Source organism: Ornithorhynchus anatinus, chromosome 4, assembly GCF_004115215.2.
Source record: "Ornithorhynchus anatinus isolate Pmale09 chromosome 4, mOrnAna1.pri.v4, whole genome shotgun sequence".
NCBI lineage: Eukaryota > Metazoa > Chordata > Mammalia > Monotremata > Ornithorhynchidae > Ornithorhynchus > Ornithorhynchus anatinus.
The window spans coordinates 133,513,773-133,533,136 of NC_041731.1; the positions used below are offsets into that span (position 1 = coordinate 133,513,773).

Genomic DNA, 19,364 nt, shown 5'->3' on the forward strand with positions numbered 1-19,364 from the left:
CGTGAAAGGGGATTCCTACGAAAACCTCACTCGCGCACACATTCTCCGGGGGTTTTCGTTCCCGCTTCCAGAAAGGGTGTAGGATTAAATGCCCGCGAAGAGGCACAGAAGTTGTCCTCCAACAAAGGCAAATTGAGGCAACGATCAAGATGCAGAACGGCGAAAATAATGATAACGTCGCTACCTGTTAAGCGCTTGCTATGTGCCGAGCACCGTGCTAAGCGCTGGGAACCCCCCCCCTTCAACGATGTCTCGCTAAGCAAAGGCTACACCTGCGAAGAAATGACTTTTTTTTTTCCATTTTCAATGAGACGGCGCGGCCCCGCTGGCTGGCCCCGGCCCTATCCGGCAGTCGCCTGGCGAGGCCTTCTCTTTCACTGACCAGCTAAGCGTCAGACTAGGGAAATCTGGGACGATCACAAGTGTGGACAGTTCAGTCGTCGTCGCAGCTAGGGGGTGGTCGTAATAATAATGTTGGTATTTGTTAAGCGCTTACTAGGTGCCGAGCACTGTTCTAAGCGCTGGGGTCATGAGGTTGTCCCACGTGAGGCTCCCAGTTAATCCCCATTTTCCAGATGAGGTAACCGAGGCACAGAGAATAATAATAAGAATGTTGGTATTTGTTAAGCGCTTACTATGCGCAGAGCACCGCTCTAAGCGCTGGGGTAGACACAGGGTCATCAGGCTGTCCCACGTGGGGCTCCCAGTCTTCATCCCCATTTTACAGATGGGGTAACGGAGGCCCAGAGAGAAGTGGAGTGACTCGCCCACAGTCCCACAGCTGACAAGGGGCAGGGCGGGGAGTCGAAGGCATGACCTCTGACTCCCAAGCCCGGGCTCTTTCCACTGAGCCGCGCTGCTTCGCGAGCATCTACACATCTAAACATCCCCCGAGGCCCGCCCGGGGGGACGACCTTGCGTGGTGTTGCCGGTGATTCGTTTCTTTCTCCCTCCACCTCCGATGGCGACGGCCGAGCGTGTGGGTGGCCGGGGTCGTCCGTGCACGGTGTGGCCGCGCGCGCTCGCCGAGCGGGGGCCGGCTGGATGAGGTAGGTGGGGTGCGGGGTCTCGCCCTGACGACCCCCCACTGCTTCCCTCTCTTCCCCCCCCCCCCCCCCCGACCTCCTCCCCACCGCCCGCTTCTTCTCGTTCAGTGCTCCCGTGCTAGAGGAAACTTTGGATTTCTTCTTTTTTTTTTCTTAGCGAAGCAGCGTGGCTCAGTGGCGAGAGCCCGGGCTTGGGAGCCAGAGGTCACGGGTTCGTAATCCCGGCTCTGCCGCTCGGCAGCTGTGGGACCGTGGGCGAGTCACTTCACTTCCCTGGGCCTCAGTGACCTCATCTGGAAAATGGGGTTGAAGACCGGGAGCCTCCCGTGGGACGACCCGACGACCCCGTATCTCCCCCGGCGCTTAGGACGGTGCTCTGCGCGTAGCGAGCGCTTAACAGATACCATCGTTATTATTATTAAACAGTGAAACGGCCGCCCTGAAGACCAGGCTTTCCGAAACGACCGCCTTCTCCCCTTCTGCATCTCTGCGGATCTCAATTACACACGACCTCCCCGTGGTTACTTCATTCGTAGGAGAAGCAGCGGGGCTCAGCGTAAAGAGTCCGGGCTTGGGAGTCAGAGGTCATGGGTTCGAATCCCAGCTCCGCCATTTGTCAGCTGGGTGACCGTGGGCGAGTCACGTCACTTCCCTGTGCCTGAGTTCCCTCATCTGTACAATGAGGATTGACCGGGAGCCTCCCGTGGGCCGACCCGATGACCCCGTATCTCCCCCGGCGCTTAGGACGGTGCTCCGCACGTAGCGAGCGCTTAACCAATACCAACGTTATCGTTCCGGAAGCCACTGACGCACGCTACCTTGGGCCCCCGTGATCCGGACGCAAACACAAGTGAGGATGAGCATTCTGCCTCTTCCCCGACATCAGGAGAGAGCAGACATCCCTAGCGAATGAGGCGGCGGTGGCTTTTAGGATCCCAAGAGCGGGGGAATCCTCCCAACCCACGTTACCCGTGGAGGGGCAAGAAGACCGGTGAGTCTTTCTGGCCACCGGGCCGTCCGGGGACACGGATCGGGACCCTCGGCCTCCGTTACGGTACCTGGTGACGGCGCTGACGGAGAAATGGGACGGGGGCTGCGTCTCGTGCATGAGGAGTTTCAGATAGACGCCGCTCTGATCCCTCGCCACCGCTACTACCGGATCCGCCTGACCTTGGTCGCAGCTGTAAAACAGCTTCGGAACGAGCCTGGAATCAAATTGGAAACCACGTTGAAAAACCGAGGGAGTCACCGGGGGGATCGGAAGGACGGACTGGGCTATCTCACTCTAAGCTTCGAGGCCGTCCGTCCCCTCGCCCCCTTCCTTCCTCTCCTCCCTTCTCTCTTTCCACCGCCCGCCCCGCCCGCTCCGCTCCTCCCCCGCCCGCCTCCTCGCCGTCGACCCCCGGGGCCGCGTCCTCCCGCCGTCCCGGAAGGCCCTCCCTCCTCGCCTCCGCCAAACTCACTCTCTTCCCCTCTTCGAAACCCTACCGAGAGCTCACCTCCTCCGAGAGGCCTTCCCACAGTGAACCTCCCCTTTGCCCTCTGCTCCCTCTCCCCCCACCCCCTCACCTCTCCGCAGCTAAACCCTCTTCTCCCCCCTCTCCCTCCGCTCCTCCCCCTCTCCCGTCCCCTCCCCTCGGCACCGTACTCGTACTCGTCCGCTCGACCGCATATGTCTTCGTCACCCTATTTGTTTCGTTAATGAGCTGTACGTCGCCCCGATTCTATTTATTTGCTATCGTTTTAATGAGACGTTCTTCCCCTCGATTCTATCTATCGCCATCGTTCTCGTCCGTCCGTCTCCCCCGATCAGACCGGGAGCCCGTCAGAGGGCTGGGACCGTCTCTATCCGGTACCGATTTGTCCATTCCAAGCGCTGAGTCCAGTGCTCTGCACACAGTAAGCACTGCGTGGCTCAATGGAAAGAGCCCGGGCTGGGGAGTCAGAGATCATGGGTTCAAATCCCGGCTCTGCCCCTTGTCAGCTTTGTGACTTTGGGCAAGTCACTTAACTTCTCTGTGCCTCAGTTATCTCATCTGTAAAACGGGGATGAAGACTGTGAGCCCCAAGTGGGACAATCTGATCACCTTATCTCCCCCCAGCACTGAGGACAGTGCTTTGCCCATAGTAAGCGCTTAACAAATGCCATCATTATTATTATTGTTATTATTAAATGCTATTGAATGAATGAATGAATATTTCTGCATCAAGGCAGAGACGGGTGTGACCTCGTCGTGGGCAGGGAGAGTGTCTATTAATGTTGGTATTTGTTAAGCGCTTACTATGTGCAGAGCACTGTTCTAAGGGCTGAGGGAGACACAGGGTGATCAGGTTGGCCCACGTGGGGCTCTCAGTCTTCATCCCCATTTGACAGATGAGGGAACTGAGGCCCAGAGAAGTGAAGTGACTTGCCCACGGTCACACAGCTGACAGGCGGCAGAGCCGGGATTAGAACCGGTCCGCTCCCAAGCGCACAGTAAGCGCTCGGTAAATTCATTCGGTCGCATTCACGGAGCGCTTCCTGTGTGCAGAGCACTGCGCTAAGAGCAATAACTCCACCTGTCGGTCCGACACACGGCGGACCAGTTTTCTGACTGGTTCATAGAGGGTCTGTCCGCCCGAGCGAATCACGGGGCCCATTTTTCATTAATCCGCCCGAAGAAACGGGATGAGAGGCACAGACAAAGGGAATCTTGAATAATTACAGAGCTACGTGATAAATAACGATTATGGTCCTTTTTGAGCGCTTACTACGTACCGAGCACTGTTAATAATAATGTTGGTATTTGTTAAGCGCTTACTATGTGCCAGGCACCGTTCTAAGCGCTGGGGCAGACACAAGGTCATCAGGTTGTGCCACTCAGGGCTCACAGTCTCCATCCTCATTTTGCAGGTGAGGGAACTGAGGCCCCGAGAAGTGAAGTGAGTTGCCCAAGGTCACCCAGCTGACACGCGGCGGAGGCGGAACTGGAACCCACGACCTCTGACTCCCAAGCCCGGGCTCTTTCCACTGAGCCACGCTGCTCCTCTAATCACTGGGGTAGATTCAAGGTGATCAGGCTAGACACAGTCCCTGTCTCACAGGGGGCTCACACTCTTGATCCCCATTTTACGGATGAGGTGACTGAGGCCCAGAGAAGTTGAAGTGACTTGCCCAAGATTCATTCAATTCATTCGACTGTATTAATTCAGCGCTTACTGCGGGCTGAGCGCCGTACTATGCGCTCGGGAAGTGGTAATTATAATTACGATGGTGTTCGTTATGCGCTTACCATGTGCCGAGCACCGTTCTGAGCGCTGGAGGAGATCCAAGGTCATCTCTCCGCGGATCAAGATCACACAGCCGGGATTAGAACCCAGGTCCTTGTGACTCCCAGGCCCGGGCTCTAGCCACTAAGCCACGTCTATCCATTCATTCATTCAACAACGATGATAATGTTGGTATTTGTTAAGCGCTTACTACGTGCAGAGCACCGTTCTAAGCGCTGGGTAGATACGGGGTCATGAGGTTGTCCCGCGTGGGGCTCCCAGTCTTCATGCCCATTTCACAGACGAGGGAACCGAGGCCCAGAGAAGTGAAGTGACTCGCCCCCAGTCACACAGCTGACAAGCGGCAGAGCCGGGAGTCGAACCCGTGACCTCGGACTCCGAAGCCCAGCCTCTTTCCACTGAGCCGCGTCTTTCTGGAGCGCTTACCGTGTGCGGAGCACTGTACCAAGCGCTCGGAATGGACAGTTCGGCAACGGGTAGAGAGGATCCCGGCCCGACGACGGGCTCGCGGTCTCAACGGGGGAGACTATCTTGGCGCTTCGGCTGAAGGCCAGGGCCGCGAGCCAGACCGTCCAACGGAAACCCCCCGGGCGGCCCCGGGGGACGCGAGGACTCACCTCATTAACGAAGACGCTGCCACGTGTCTCACCCGGGGATCTTCGTCTCCGAGGAGGTGGACGACGACGTTGTTGAGGACTCGCTCTTGCAATTTTAACAACTTGGCGGGAAAGACGACCGAGACAGAGACGGTTAGGACGGAAAGACGGACGCTTTCGGGGCGTTAGGAGGAGCTCGCGGGATGTGAGCGGGACCCGACCGGTTGAAAATTCCAACCTCTGACAGAATCGGCTTTAGAGTTCGCTTACCCCGGTGTAATGATGGGCGCCTCTGTGCAGATGCTCGGCCTTCGCCTCCAAAAAGCTGACTAACCTGAACGGGCGTCGGAGAAAAGAAATCGTCAGTCTCCACGAGAGAGGAACGACCGACGGATCGCTGACGATTACGTCCTACGTGACGGAGCTCTGAGGAGAAGAGGCACGCTTCCCAGGGAAGCGAAGTGACTTGCCCAAGATTCATTCGATTCATTCGACCGTATTAATTCGGCGCCTACTGTGGGCTGAGCGCTGTACTAAGCGCTCGGGATGTAGTGATGATAATTACGATGGTGTTCGTTGAGCGCTCGCTTACTATGTGCCGAGCGCTGTTTTAAGCGCTGGGGGAGATCCAAGGACATCTCTCCACACATCAAGATCACACAGCCGGGATTAATAATAATAATGTTGGCATTCGCCAAGCGCTTACTACCGCAGAGCTCCGTTCTAAGCGCTGGGGGAGATACGGGGTCATCGGGTCGCCCCACGGGAGGCTCACGGTTAATCCCCACTCTCCAGATGAGGTAACTGAGGCGCAGAGAAGTGAAGTGACTCGCCCACGGTCCCACAGCTGCCAAGTGGCAGAGCCGGCAGTCGAACCCATGACCTCGGACTCCGAAGCCCAGGCTCTTTCCACTGAGCCACGCTGGATCAGAACCCAGGTCCTCGTGCCTCCCACGCCCTCCCGGGCTGTGACTCCCGGAGCTCTGAGGAAAAGAGGCACACTCCCACACTCTCGTCAGGGAGCGGGGCCCTCAATGGATCCGTCTGCCGGGATGTCGTATTTATTGAGCACTTACTGTGTTCAGACGACAGAACAATAAACAGACACATTCCCCGTCCACAACGCTAGAGGAGGGGAGATACATATCAACAGAAATAAATTACAGACGCGGACGTAAGCGCTTTGGGGCCGGGAGGGGGGACGAACCGGGCGACGCAGAAGGGAGCGGGAGGAGAGACGAGGGAGAGCTCAGTCAGGGAGGGCCTCTTGGAGGAGATGGGCCTTCGATAAGGCTCGAAGGGGGACGCGAGGAGGGAGGGCGTTCCGGGCCGGAGGCGGGACGCGGGCCGGGGGTCGGTGCATCGACGGGCGAGATCTAGGGGCACTGAGATGTTCAGCGCCAGAGGAGCGGAGCGTGCGGGCCGGGTTGGAGAAGGAGAGAAGCGAGGTGAGGTAGGAGGGGGCGAGGGGACGGACGGCTTTAAAGCCAAAGGTGAGGAGTTTCCTGTTCGATGCCGAGGCGGATGGGCCACCACAGGAGCTCTTTGAGGTGTCCCGAACGTTTCTGTAGAAAATTCATCTACATCTACAAATTCATCCGGGCAGCAGACGAGATAGAGGAGATCGAGGTCCGGTGAGGAGGTTGGCATTAGACTCTGAGCTCACCTCCTCCAAGAGGTCTTCTCAGACTGAGCTTCCCTTTTCCCTCTGCTGCCCTTCTACCCTTCCTTCACCTCCCCTCAGCTAAGCCCCCTCTCCCTCCGCTCCTCCCCCCTCCCTTCCCCTCCCCTCAGCACTCCGCTCGTCCGCTCAATTGTATATATTTTCATTACCCTATTTATTCTGTTAATGAGGTGTCCATCCCCTCCATTCTATTTACCGCTATTGTTTTTGTCTTCCGTCTCCCCCGATCAGACCGTGAGCCCGTCACTGGGCGGGGACTGTCTCTATCTGTTGCTGATTTGTCCATTCCAAGTGCTCAGTCCAGTGCTCTGCACAGAGTAAGCGCTCAATAAATACTATTGAATGAATGAATGAATGAGTGGGCAGGCTGGGTTGGAGTAGGAGAGGAATAATAACAATAATAATGATGGCTTTTGTTAAGTGCTTATTATGTGCCAGGCACGGTACTAAGCAACACTAAGTACTCAACATGAGCAAAACCGAGCTCCTCATCTTCTTCCCGGACCCCGTCCTCTCCCAGACTTCCCTATCACCGTGGACGGCACCACCGTCCTTCCCGTCTCTCGGGCCCGCGATCTCGGCGTCATCTCTGACTCGACTCTCTCGTTCGCCCCACGCGTCCGATCCGTCGCCGAGACCCGCCGGTCTCACCTCTACGATATCGCCGAGATCCGCCCTCTCCTCTCCACCCGGACGGCTACCTCGCCGCTACGGGCTCTCGTCGTATCCCGGCTAGACTACCGTGTCGGCCTGCTCTCCGACCTCCCTTCCTCCTCTCTCGCCCCGCTCCGGTCTATCCTTCGCCCCGCCGCCCGGCTCGTCTTCCCGCAGAGACGATCCGGGCCCGTCACTCCCCTTCTTAGACGACTCCGGCGGTTGCCCGTCGACCTCCGCTCCAAACGGAAACTCCTCACTCTGGGCTTCGAGGCTCTCCGTCACCTCGCCCCTTCCTACCTCTCCTCCCTCCTCTCTCTCCGCCGCCCGCCCCGCACGCTCCGCTCCTCCGCCGCCCGCCTCCTCGCCGTCCCCCGGTCTCGCCCGTCCCGCCTTCGACCCCCGGGCCGCGTCCCCCCGCGGTCCCGGAACGCCCTCCCTCCTCGCCTCCGCCAGACCGATCCTCTTCCCCTCTTCGAAACCCTACTTAAAACTACCTCCTCCGAGAGGCCTTCCCAGACCGAGCTCCTCTTCTCCCTCTACTCCCTCTACCGCCCCCCCCCCTTTGCCTCTCCGCAGCTAAACCCTCATTTTCCCCTTTTCCCTCCGCTCCTCCACCTCTCCCCTCCCCTCCCCTCGGCACCGTACTCGTCCGCTCGACTGCATATATTTCCGTTACCCTATTTATCTTGTTAATGAAATGTACATCGCCTCGATTCTATTTAGTGGCCATCGGTTTTTACGAGACGTTCTTCCCCTCGACTCTATCGCCGTCGTCCTCGTCCGTCCGTCTCCCCCGATCGGACCGTGAGCCCGTCGGACGGCGGGGACCGTCTCTATCTGTTGCCGACCTGTTCATCCCGAGCGCTTAGTACGGTGCTCTGCACATAGGAAGCGCTCAATAAATACTATTGAAGGAATGAATGAATGAATGAATCTGTAAAATGGGGATTAACTGCGAGCCTCACGTGGGACGACCCGATGACCCCGTATCTCCCCCAGCGCTTAGAACGGTGCTGGGCACGTAGTGAGCGCTTAACGGATACCAACATTATATAGTAAGCACTTAAATACCGTTATCATTATTATTATGGGGTGCACAGTCTCAATCTCCGTTTTCCAGATGAGGTGACTGAGGCCCAGAGAAGTGAAGTGACTCGCCGACGGTCACACAGCAGACGAGTGGCGGAGCCGGGAATAGGACCCATGACCTTCTGACTCCCCGGCCCGGCAGGTGGGTTTGGAGGCAGACAGCTTGGTGCTGAAAGAAGTGACACGGCCTAGCGGAGAGAGTCTGGGCCTGGGACCCGGAGGACCTGGGCTCCGATCCCGACCCCGCCGCCCGTCTGCTGTGTGACCTCGCGCAAGTCTCTTCACTCCTCTGTGCCTCAGTTCCCTCATCTGTGAAATGGGGATGGGAGCCCCGTGTGGAACGCGGACCGTTTCCGACACGCTTAGCCTAACCCCACACTTCGTACAGTGCCTGGCTCACAGTGAGCGCTTGACAGACGCCATTCAAAAACACCAAACAACGAGCGACAAAAAAGTTTGCCGTGCGCAGACAGGTACCGGGGAAAGGGCCACAACGCGGGGTCTGGGGAACGAGAGAGTCGTCGGCATTACGGCGCCTGGGTTGGAGCGGAACTGAGCAGCGTGGCTCAGTGGCGAGAGCCCGGGCTCGGGAGTCAGAGGTCACGGGTTCGAATCCCGGCTCCGCCACCCGTCAGCCGGGTGACCGTGGGCGAGTCACTTCACTTCTCTGGGCCTCAGTGACCTCAACTGGAAAACGGGGATGAAGACCGGGAGCCTCACGTGGGACAGCCCGATGACCCTGTATCTCCCCCGGCGCTTAGAACGGTGCTCTGCACATAGTGAGCGCTTAACAGATACCAACGTTATTATTATTATCATTAACTGGCTCGACTCCACCTCCTGGTTTGCTTGGCCCTTTCTCCCTATTCTTGCAATTACTACTCAGAGCCGTGTTTTCCCTCCTGTCGGCACTGTTTGTGAAACACGGACATCTCCCTTTGTGCTCCACGGGACGGGCAGCTCCTCGAGGGCCAGGGGAGAAGGTCAGGCCTCCGGCCCGGGACGCCCTCCCTCCTCAAATCCGACGGACGACGACTCTCCCCCTCTCCAAAGCCCTACCGAAGGCCCGTCTTCCTCCAAGGGGCCTTCCCCGACCGAGCCCTTCTCCCCTCTTCTCCCTCTCCCTTCTGCGTGGCCCTGACTCGCTCCCTTTGCTCTTCCCCCTCCTCCCAGCCCCACCCCGCTTACGTCCGTATCTGTCCTTTTATTTCTTTGTATCGACGTCGGTCTCTCCCCCGGCTTGACCGTGAGCTCGCTGCGGGCGGGGAATGCCACCGATTACGGTGGCGTCGTTCCTTCCCAAGCGCTCAGTACAGTTCTCTGCACTCATCGGGTGCTGGATACGTACGACTGAACGGATGAAGAGACAACGCGAAAACCCCGGCTCACTTACCTGAAGTCTATTTCCGCGAGCGTTTCCAAAAGCTCCGTCCGGACCAACCAGTAAGAACTATGGCTGAGCGTCAGGACGTCGATGATCAGCTGCAAGCCCAACTCGCTATAGCTACTGCTGCATAAACTCATGACGCAGTGCTGAAAGAAAAAGCGATTTCAGGGTTTAGCACGGCACGGCCGCATCCCCACCAGCACACCCGACATGCGAAACTGATCCCCCAGTTCCACTCCGACCCCTCCGGTGGAGAGATCCGTAAAGGAGACTTTCATTCGTTATATCTGTCGGGGAGCGGGTATCTGCACAGTGACGATTCCCACTCGCGGCCTCCGCTCCCGATTCCCCACCCTCGCTCTTTCCGGATCTCAGGGACAGTCCGAGGCCACTTCACGCGGGGCAATTTCACCGGAGGAAAGACGCGGAAGTTTCCGACGGGGGAGGATTACTAGCCTCGCTGCGTTTCGGGAAAAATCCGTATAAATGAAAGGCGATGGGTTTCCGAGGCTCATCGCCCGTCGTCTGGCGATTTAACCCAGTGCTGTCGGGTGAAACCTAAACCTCTATTACTCTGAGGGAGAAGGGCTTTGAGGTCTCCCACTAATAATAATAATAATGATGGTATTTGTTAAGCGCTTCCTAGGTGCCAAGCACTGTTCTAAGCGCTGGGGGAGATACAAGGTCAACAGGTTGCCCCACGTTGGGCTCAGAGTCTCAATCCCCGTTTTCCAGATGAGGGAACTGAGGCCCAGAGAAGTGAAGCGACTTGCCCGAAGTGACGCAGCCGATAAGTGGCGGGGCCGGGATTGGAACCCACGACCTCTGCCTCCCAAGCCCGGGCTCTCTCCGCTGAGCCGCGCTGCTTCTAAGCCACTCCCCACTCGGAAGGGTGGAAAAGGCGGCAAGTAACAGCTGTACGACGGACAGGATCGACTTTGACATACCGACCACGAAATCATTTGTTCACTCACACAGCTCCCTCCCCTGCAAGAATGTCCCGCCCCATTTTTCGGAAGCCGGCGATGGACCGGTTTCTGTACCGCTTAATATAAAATGAGGTTTCCATCCCTCTTCCCCCCCTTATTAAACTGTGAGCCCCTTGTGGGACGGGGACTGCGTCCAACCTGACAGACCTGAATCCACCCCGGCGCTCAGAACACTGACGGACAGAGTAAACGCTTGAGAGAGATTAAAAAATAAAATCAGCGAGAGACCCTGGGAAGGGAACTGGACTCTGCCTTCGGAGGAAGAGGAGGAAGAGGAAGGGAGTTCTATTTATTGCCACTGTTCTCGTCCGTCCGTCTCCCCCGATCAGCCCGTGAGCCCGTCTAAGGGCAGGGACCGTCTCTATCTGTTACCCATTTGTCCATTCCAAGCGCTCAGTCCAGGGCTCTGCACATAGGAAGCGCTCGATGAATACTATTGAATGAATGAATGAAGGCAGTTAATCACCGAGAACCGACTGCATGCAGCACTTGTCAGAGAGAAAGAGAAATAAATCAAGCAGGCCCGAGGGCCCTCTTCCCTTCTCTCACCTCTGCCTCCTCCCCTCTTTTCTTCTCCTCCCCCGGTACACGGTCATCAGGTTGTCCCAAGTGGGGCTCCCAGTCTTAATCCCCATTTTCCAGATGAGGTCGCCGAGGCCCAGAGAAGGTAAGCGACTTGCCCGAAGTCGCACAGCTGATCGGTGGCGGGGCCGGGATCAGAACCCACGACCTCTGACTCCCGAGCCCGGGCTCCTTCCACTGAGCCACGCCGCCTCGCAACGCGATGGGCACGCATCATCCCCCCTACCTCTGATGACTTCTGCGAGAGGTCGCCATAACAATAACGCTACTACTTGAGTGCTCAGAACTAAGCACTGGGGTAGACACAAGTTAATCAGGTTAGAGAAGCGGCGTGGCTCAGCGGAAAGAGCCCGGGCTTGGGAGTCAGAGGTCACGGGTTCGACTCCCGGCTCCGCCACTTGTCGGCTGTGTGACTGTGGGCGGGTCGCTTCGCCTCTCTGCGCCTCAGTGACCTCATCTGGAAAGTGGGGGTTAACTGTGAGCCTCACGTGGACAACGTGATTAGCCCGTATCTCCCCCAGCGCTTAGAACAGTGCTCTGCACCCGGTAAGCGCTTAACAAGTACCACCATTATTAAGTTGAACGCGGTCCCTGTCCCACACGGGGCTCAGTCGACGGTCCCTCCGGAACGTAAGCTCGCTGCGGGGCAGGGAATGCGTCTCTTTATTGCTATCCTGTCCTACCCCGAGCGCTCCGCATACAGTAAGCGCTCGGTAAATACGGTCGAATGAACGGCTGGATGGCTAAAACGCTTATCTCCGTGTTACAGATGAGGGAACCGAGGGACAGAGAAGCTGAGTAATAATAATAACGTTGGTATTTGTTGAGCGCTTACTACGTGCAGAGCACTGTTCTAAGCGCTGGGGGAGATACGGGGGAATGAGGTTGTCCCACGTGAGGCTCACGGTCTTCATCCCCGTTTTACAGGTGAGGGAACTGAGGCCCAGAGAGGTGAAGCGACTCGCCCACAGTCACACAGCTGACAGGGGACAGAGTTGGGATGCGAAGCCGTGACCTCCCACTCCCAAGCCCGGGCTCTTTCCACCGAGCCCCGCTGCTTCTCTGACTTGCCCAAGGTCACCCAGCAGACACAGGGTACGGCTGGGATTAGGACTCGGGTCCTTCTGACTTCCAGGCCCGGGATTATTCATTCAATATTATTTAGTGAGCGCTTACGATGCGCACAGCACTGTACTAAGCGCTTGGATTATCCACCCAACCACGCCGCTGTCGTCTCCAGGCCCGACACACAAATGTGCGCGTACGCAGACCTCCTCACCCGGACCATCGAGACGTTCTCGGGGCTTCCAGGACGACTGAAATCCAGTTAACCCTTGGGTTCCGTAGAGTCCCTTGCAAGTCTGCCCTGACTCTTGGTTCCGCCCACCGATCGATGGCATTTATTCTATTTTTTATGGCATTTAAGTGCTTTAATGATAAGAATAATAATAATGTGGGTATTCGTTAAGGGCTTACTACATGCAGAGCACTGTTCTCAGTGCTAAGTGTTGTCCCACACGAGGCTCACGGTCTTCATCCCCATTTTCCAGATGAGGGAACCGAGGCCCAGAGAAGGGAAGTGACTCGCCCACGGTCACCCGGCTGACAGGTGGCCGAGCCGGGATTCGAACCCGTGACCTCCGACTCCCAAGCCCGGGCTCTTTCCGCCGAGCCGCGCCGCCTTCGAGGTGCCAGGCACCGTACTGAACGGCGGGGGTGGACACGAGGTAATCGGGGTGGGCACGGTCCCCGTCCCACACGGGGCTGAAACTCTTCATCCCCGTTTCCCAGGTGAGGGAACCGAAGCCCGGAGAAGTGAAGTGACTCGCCCGGGGTCACGGGGCAGACGTACGGCGGGGCGGCGATTAGAACCCGGGTCCTTCGGACTCCCTGGCCCTCGGTCTATCCACTGGAGCCCGTTGCTTCTCACTGACCGGGCCCTCACGGGGTGTCGAGGACGGTTAAATGGGATTTTTCGACCACCCCGCCCACTCCCCACTTGCCGGCCACGACGGGAGCCGAGTCCCGGCCGCGAATAAACGGGGAAACCCCGCGTGCTCACCCTCACGGCGGTGCAAGCCAGCTTACAGGTCACCGAAGATTCATCTTTCAGACTTTTCTGTAACAGAGGAATGCAGTCGACCGGAGAAAAGGCATTTCCTGATGGGAGAGGGAAGAGAAAACGCCAACTCGTAAGGGGCGAGAAGCGGTCCGGGGGGCGTCGCCGAACAGTCCGAGGCGGAGACGGCTTTACCTGTCGAACCCCTGACCCTCGACAGCCAGCTTTCCACATCGAACCGAGACTTGTTGAGGATGGAGTAGATGATGGTCCCGCATAAAATGGAAGTGGCTCCTCTGATCTGGGGATCTCCGTGGTCGATGTAGTTTAAGATATCCGACACGTACTGCTCCTCTGCGGAAAGGAATCGTGCGGAGATTTAAGATTCTGCGTGTGGAGATTCAGGATTCGGTGGGTGCAGATGTGGGATTCGATGGGTGGAGATGTAGGATTCGACGGGTGGAGATGCAGGATTCGACGGGCGGAGATTTAGGATTTGATGTGCGGAGATTTAGGATTCCGTGTGTGGAGAGTTAGGATGCGACGTGTGGAAAGTTAGGATTCGATGTGTGGAGATGTAGGACTCGACGGGTGGAGATGTAGGATTTGATGGGTGGAGATGCGGGATTTGATGGGTGGAGATTTAGGATGTGATGTGTGGAGATTTAGGATTCGATGTGCGGAAATTTAGGATTCCATGTGTGGAGAGTTAGGATTCGATGTGTGGAAAGTTGGGATTCGATGTGTGGAGATGCAGGATTCGATGGGTGGAGATGTAGGTTTCGATGTGTGGAGATGTAGGATTCGATGTGTGGAGATGTAGGATTCGATGTGTGGAGATTTAGGATTCGATGTGTGGAGATGTACGATTCGAAGGGTGGAGATGTAGGATTCGACGTGTGGAGAGTTAGGATTCGACGTGTGGAGATTTAGGACTCCATGTGTGGAGATTTAGGATTCCGTGTGTGGAGATTTAGGATCTGACACGTGGAGACGTAGGATTTTAGGTGTGGAGATTTAGGATTTTAGGTGTGGAGATTTAGGATTCGATGTGTGGAGATGTAGGATTTTAGGTGTGGAGATTTAGGATTTTATTTCTTCCAGGGATCTGATGAGGTCAAACTGGAAGCCTGCAGCTCAGGCCGGAGTTACTGGAAAGTCCGTACATTTTCGTAAACGTGAGGACGATAACAATGACGACGGTACACGTTAAGCGCTCACTATGTGCCAAGCACTGTTCTAAGCGCTGGGGGAGATGTCGGGTACGTGGGGCTCACCGTCTTCATCCCCCTTTTCCAGATGAGGTAACCGAGGCCCAGAGAAGCGAAGCGACCTGCCCCAAGTCACACAGCTGGCGAGCGGCGGGGCCGGGATTAGAACCCACGACCTCCGACTCCCAAGCCCGGACTCGTTCCGCTGAGCCACGCTGCGTCCCTGTGAGGCGCGTTCGAGGTGTGGGGCTTTAAAAATATCCTATTCCTCGTAAATGCACATCCTAAATTCGGGCAGAATCGGTCCCTAGTCCCCGGGTAAGCGTGCAGCTGAACAAGATCACATCGCTGGGTGAGCGACGGGTTCACTAGGCAAACGGCGATTCGGTCATCAAAACGCGTAGCTCCCAAACTAAATAGAGGGGTCCTGCCGGGGGAGCGAACAATCTGCGGAGCAAATTCCGGTAATTCTCTTAGCCCCCTTAGTTTTACCGCAAGAGTCAGACGACCTTCTCTTTAAAAAGGAACTCTGCGCAAACTACGCCGACGGCGCTTCCGATTTAATAATAATGATAATAATAATGACGTTGGTATCTGTTAAGCGCTCACTACGTGCCGCGCACCGTTCTAAGCGCTGGGGGAGATACGGGGTCATCGGGTCGTCCCACGTGAGGCTCGCAGTTAATCCCCATTTTACAGATGAGGGAACTGAGGCCCAGAGAAGTTAAGTGACTCGTCCACAGTCACACAGCTGACAAGTGGCAGAGCCGGGAGTCGAACTCATGACCTCTGACTCCGAAGCCCAGGCTCTTTTCCACCGAGCCACACTGCTTCCCTATCCCTCTCTCTGAAGCAACTCGCGTACCCCGACCCCTTCCAAAAATAAGAGGGCTCGGGTTTGGGGGCGTTTTCTTAATCCCCGAAGGCCAGGAAACGTTTCGACTTGGAGAACGCCACCCCTTACTCTCCCTGCGGCGAGGGGCCGAGATTCGGGGGGGTGAGGACGGGCCCCACGTGACCGGGCGGAGAACCGAAAGAGACGAGCGGCGGCCCCGGCGACTCACCGGGCCGCTGGGCGGCCCCCGAGCTGTCCGGCGGCGTCCTGTACAGCGTGCTGAAGAAAGACTCGGGGTGGAGGGCCACGGCGGCTCCGACGCAACTCACGGCCAGGGCTTTCACGCTGACTCGGACTTCTCTGTCGGGAACCAACGCTGCAAAGACAGGCGCTGGCTCGCTTCCCGCCTCCGACCCGTTCGCGGTCCCATTTTCGGGGGGGGGGAAGAGTCGACACTTCCCGCTCCCCATCTGCCGCGATCCCCTCATCCCGACCGTGAGCTCGTTGGGAGGGTGGGGAATGTGACCGGTTGTGACCGGCGCCGAGAATGACACGGTAGCGCTCCACAAATAAGGACGGTGGCATTTATTAAGCGCTCACTACCACTAATGATAGTGTTGGTATTTGCTAAGCGCTCACTACGTGCAGAGCACTGCGCCGGGGTAGACACAGGGTCATCAGGTTGTCCCACGTGAGGCTCACGGTCTTGGTCCCCATTCTCCAGATGAGGCCAGAGAAGTGAAGCCCAGAGTCACCCAGCGGGGCTGGGATTCGAACCCACGACCTCTGACTCCCAAGCCCGGGCTCTTGCCACCGAGCCACGCCGCTTCCCTATTCACTGAGCGCCGGGCGCGGGCCGAGCGCTGTGCCCGGGGCACGGGAGGATACGGAACAACAGGCCCGACGGAGGCCTAGGGGGAGGGACGGACGCCGCGCGGAGCGACGGAGGGGAGGGTCCGCGGGCCAGCCGGGGCGCGACTTACCGCTTTTTTCCCCGGTGAGTAAGAACGAGGCGGACAGGAGACGGACGCAGTGGACGAGAGGGGCCGAGTTCCCGTCGGTACGGCGTCCGACGTCTCCCCCGATCCTGGACGGCTGCGGCGGGGAGGGAAACCGGAAAAGGCTCAGGCCGCCGACGGGGCCGGCGGCGAGAGAGGCCCGGCCGGGCCGGGGGGGGGGGGGGGGCTCACCTCGCTCTCGGGGTCCGCGGGGTCCGGCGCGTCGTCTCGGGGGAGGAGCCTGTCGACGCTGCCGTCGGAGGGCCGCCGGCCGTGGCCGCCGCGCGGCGGAGGGTCGGGCCGCCGGAGGCCTTCCGCCGTCGCCGGGGGCCCGGGGCTCCGCGTCGCTGCCGGGGGCGGAAACGAGTCGAGGCTTCCGGTTGACGCGGGGGAGACCGCCGTGCGGGGGGCGGGGCGGAGGGAGGGGGCACGACCCGTCGAGGGGGGACTCGTCCTCCCTCGCTCTCGCCGCTGCCGTTCGATGCCGTCTCTACGCGGTGCCCTCTGTGCCCAGCGCTGCCCTGAGCGCCGGGGTAACGATCACTTAACCGTTCTGGGCTTAATACGGTGCCCCGCACACAGTAAGCGCTCGGGAAACGCTACCGAACAGATGAATTCATTCAATAGTATTTCTCGAGCGCTTGCTGTGTGCAGAGCACCGTACTAAGCGCCTGGAACGGACAGATCGGCAACAGAGACAGTCCCTGCCCTTTTTCCGTAAATCTGTGGGGTTTTGTTCAGCGCTTCCTATGTGCAGAGCACTGTTCTGAGCGCTGGGGTGGATACGGGGCAATCACATTGTCCCACGTGGGGCTCGCGTTTTTTAATCCCCATTTTTACAGATGAGGTCACAGGCCCCGAGAAGTGAAGTGACTTGCCCAGGGTCACACAGCAGACGAGCGGCGGGGTCGGCGTTAGAACCCACGACCTCTGACTCCCGAGCCCGGCCTCTTTCCACCGAGCCACGCTGCTTCACTAGGCCACGGCGCTTCTTCACCGTAAAGCGACGGGGAGCCCCATGTGGGACAAGCTGATGACCCTCTATCTCTCCCAGCGCTTCCGACAGGGCTCGGCACCGAGTGAAGCGCTTAACGGATACCACCGTTATTATTAATAATAACGGTGGTATCCGTTAAGCGCTTACTCTGTGCCGAGCCCTGTCCGAAGCGCTGGGGTAGACACAGGGGAATCAGGTCGTCCCACGTGGGGCTCACGGTCTTCATCCCCGTTATACAGATGAGGGAACCGAGGCCCAGAGAAGTGAAGCGACTCGCCCACAGTCCCCCAGCCGACGAGTGGCGGAGCCGGGATTCGAACCCGTGACCTCTGACTCCAAAGCCCGTGCTCTTTCCACTGAGCTTCTATCAGAGAAGCAGCGTGGCAAAGTGGATAGACCAGTGGATGGTCAGAGGTCGTGGGTTCTAATCCTGGCGCCGCCACTTAGTGTGACTTCGGCCCAGTCGCTTCACTTCTCTGGGCCTCGGTTCCCTCGTCTGGAAAATGGGGCCGAAGACCGTGAGCCCCACGCGGGACGATCTGATCGCCTTGTAACCGCCCGCAGCCCCCAGCGCTCAGAACGGTGCTCTGCACATAGTAAGCGCTTACCAAATACCACCATTCACTCATTCATTCTCTGGGCCTCAGTGACCTCATCTTGGAAAACGGGGATGAAGACCGTGAGCCCCACCAGGGACAACCTGATTTACCTCGCATCTCCCGCCGTGCTCAGAACGGCGCTTGGCACATAGCAAGCGCTTAACAAGCACCGGCGCCATCATCACCACGTCGTCGCCGCCGCCTCGACGCGCGACGGAGAGGAGGGACCGGCGGGCCGAGGTGAACCCACGGGGCCGTCGTCGGACCGTGCGCGGCCGGGCTCGGAGCCACCTACCGAGAGAGGAGGCCCCGAAAGGCTCCGCGGCCCCGTCGGGGTCGTCGCCGCCGGCCTCGTCGTCCTCGTCCGGCGGCTGCATCCCGGAATACCGGCCGTCCGTGCCGTCTAACACCTGCGTTACCCGGGAGGGGGGGAGGAATCTCACCACCGGGCTGCCGTCCCCTCTCCCCGGCCACACGCGGCCCCGAGGAGCCGGTCCGTGGCCTTTCCCCGGCGCTTACCGCGCACGGCGGAACGCCGTGATAATGACAACGCCGGTGTCCGTCAAGCGCTTACCCTGTGCCGGGCACCGTCCTAAGCGCGGGGTAGATACGGGGTCATCGGGTCGTCCCACGTGAGGCTCACAGTCAATCCCCACCTTCCAGATGGGGTACGTGAGGCCCGGGGAAGCGAAGTGACTCGCCCACAGTCACACAGCCGACGAGTGGCAGAGCCGGGATTCGAACCCACGACCTCTAACTCCCAAGCCCGGGCTCTTTGCGTACTGAGCGCCTGGGAGGGGACGATTCGACAGTGAGCAGACGCGTTCCCTGCCCCCTGGGAAGGGCGGATTCGCCAGCGGTTGACGACATGACAACCGTAATGATAACTACGGCTTTTGCGAATAATAATAATAATAATAATGTTGGTATTTGTTAAGCGCTTACTATGGGCCGAGCACTGTTCTAAGCGCTGGGGCAGACACAGGGGAATGAGGTTGTCCCACGTGGGGCTCACAGTCTTAACCCCCATTTTACAGATGAGGGAAGCACCGTACTGAGCGCTTGGGAGAGTACGCTACGACAGGGTATTGCAGAGACGGAGATACTCTAGAGTCAGCAGACGCGTCCCCTGCCCTCCGGGAAGGACAGATTCGCTAGCGGATGTCGACATCTCTCAGATGACAACCATAATAACAACTACGGTTTTTGCGAAGCGCTCACTAGGTGCCAAGCACCGCACTGAGCGCTTGGGAGAGTGCGATCCAGGAGAGTATTGCAGAGATAGAGACACTCCAACGTATCGTCCCCTAGGGTCAGACGCGTTCCCTGCCCTCCGGGAAGGGCAGATTCGCTAGCGGCTGTCGA

The 19,364-nt window shown here is 58.3% G+C and overlaps 1 protein-coding gene across 1 annotated transcript in view; it reads right to left on the reverse strand.

The window, feature by feature from the left end:
* The window catches only part of HTT (huntingtin), a 200,139-nt gene that overhangs the window by 124,103 nt on the left and 56,672 nt on the right, over nt 1-19,364 (reverse strand). The window contains 10 exon segments of the mRNA XM_029061948.2: nt 2,105-2,251; nt 4,934-5,034; nt 5,183-5,246; nt 9,736-9,875; nt 13,363-13,460; nt 13,555-13,713; nt 15,635-15,781; nt 16,389-16,500; nt 16,596-16,750; nt 18,295-18,409. Coding sequence (XP_028917781.1) covers nt 2,105-2,251; nt 4,934-5,034; nt 5,183-5,246; nt 9,736-9,875; nt 13,363-13,460; nt 13,555-13,713; nt 15,635-15,781; nt 16,389-16,500; nt 16,596-16,750; nt 18,295-18,409 — 1,238 coding nt within the window.